This window comes from Aureococcus anophagefferens, assembly GCF_000186865.1.
Source record: "Aureococcus anophagefferens unplaced genomic scaffold AURANscaffold_49, whole genome shotgun sequence".
In the NCBI taxonomy this organism is placed as follows: Eukaryota; class Pelagophyceae; order Pelagomonadales; family Pelagomonadaceae; genus Aureococcus; species Aureococcus anophagefferens.
The window spans coordinates 226,224-227,842 of NW_008705603.1; the positions used below are offsets into that span (position 1 = coordinate 226,224).

Here is a 1,619-nt window from a genome sequence, read left to right on the forward strand (position 1 = left end):
AGGAATTAAGAACAAAGTTGAAATCAAAAGAATGCATGTTTTATTATCTTATACATATTAGATTTCTGACTTATAGGTAAAATGAGAGCCGTCTATGCCATGAAGAGTAAAAGCAATGCGAAACAAATTAAAGCAAAACGAGATGCGTTGGGAGAAGCAGGATACGCCTCTTTCATATCTACATACTCTAACGAAATGGAATGCAAATTACCAGGTGAACACAAGAGTTTCTTCTTATTCTTATTCTTACCACCAGGTGAACACAAGAGCAAACTCAAGCAAGCGGAAGAGGTGAACGACCTCATGTTATTAGAACGTCGACCCCGGCCGAGGATGTGCCGACAAGAATATAAAGAGCCACAGGAGGAATTTAGAAGATTTTGGGAGACAGGAGGTGGAAAAGCAGCACAAGCGAAGAGTTTGCCGGCACAACCAAAGCAGCAGCGCAAGCGAAGAGCTAGAGCTGCCAGTGCAAAGGAGCCCAAGGAGAAGAAGCCGAAGGAGGAGGACCACGAGAAGCTCGAGCGGCAAAAAGAATACCAACAGCGAACAAGGCAGATCCAAGAACTCCAACAACAACTCCAACAAACAAATCAAGCAGTACTTTCTTTTCAACGGCCTCGAGAACCACAGGCGAACAGTTTCAACAAACAATCGTTCGAGGAAGGCGCTAAGCAAGCTAAAGAATCACTCGAATGGGGGATATCGCAAGCAACAGCAATGAACAAAGAAGCGGCCGCTCTAAACGCAGAAAGAGCGAAATTACAGCACCAGCATTACTTGGATACTACTCGCGGACCTCCTCCAGCTCAATCGCAAGGCCAGAGTCAATCGCAAGGCCAGAATCCGACCATGTTTGCACCTCCACAAACACCGCAGGCTCTTTTGCACGCACCAGCTCCAGCTGCACTGATGCTAGCAGCTGCAGCACATGCCCAGCATTACATGGATACTACTCGCGGACCTCCTCCAGCTCAATCGCAAGGCCAGAATCAATCGCAAGGCCAGAATCCGACCATGTTTGCACCTCCACAAACACCTCAGGCTCTTCAGGCTCTTTTTGCACTGGCAGCACCAGCACCAGCTCCAGCTGCACTGATGCTATCAGCTGCAGCACATGCAGCCGCAGCAAATGAAACCGCAGCAAATGCAGCCGCAGCAACCGCAGCAAATGCAGCCGCAGCACCCGCAGCAAACAGCGTAGCAGCACAGATAGCAACCCTAGGAACTCTCCTGTTGAATGGGGACATCACTCAAGCTGACTTCGCGCAACTCAAGGCGTCACTATTGCCGCCCCCGTGAATCATCACGCTCGGGTGCTTTCTCCCATGATGACTGCCTGTTCAACAGGAACACATGGGAGTTTTTAGCGATAACCCGGATCTTATTATACTAGAGTATCGGAATCTACGCTAGTTGCATACTACCCCGAGAGTCGTCTCCGCTCGTGCGAGCGAACCTGCCATCGCGAGTCCAAAATCAGCACTCTCGCGAGCCACTACACCGCAGCACGTCTCTCTATGCGGAAAGCAGCCACAACTATGAGAAGCCGTGCAAATGCGCTTCTCATAAGGCAGGTCATTTACATGCCAGCTTTTCAAGTTGTTGTATATGACTAT

General features: G+C 49.3%; 1 protein-coding gene across 1 annotated transcript in view; it reads left to right on the plus strand.

The window, feature by feature from the left end:
- AURANDRAFT_67766 (hypothetical protein) overlaps window positions 1-85 on the plus strand; it is a gene marked incomplete at both ends in the record, with an annotated part of 9,111 nt that extends 9,026 nt beyond the window's left edge. Inside the window, one exon of the mRNA XM_009043295.1 lies at window positions 77-85. Within this exon, the coding sequence (XP_009041543.1) occupies window positions 77-85 (9 nt within the window). The remainder of the gene's footprint in view (window positions 1-76) is intronic.
- Between the last annotated feature and the right edge of the window lie 1,534 nt (window positions 86-1,619).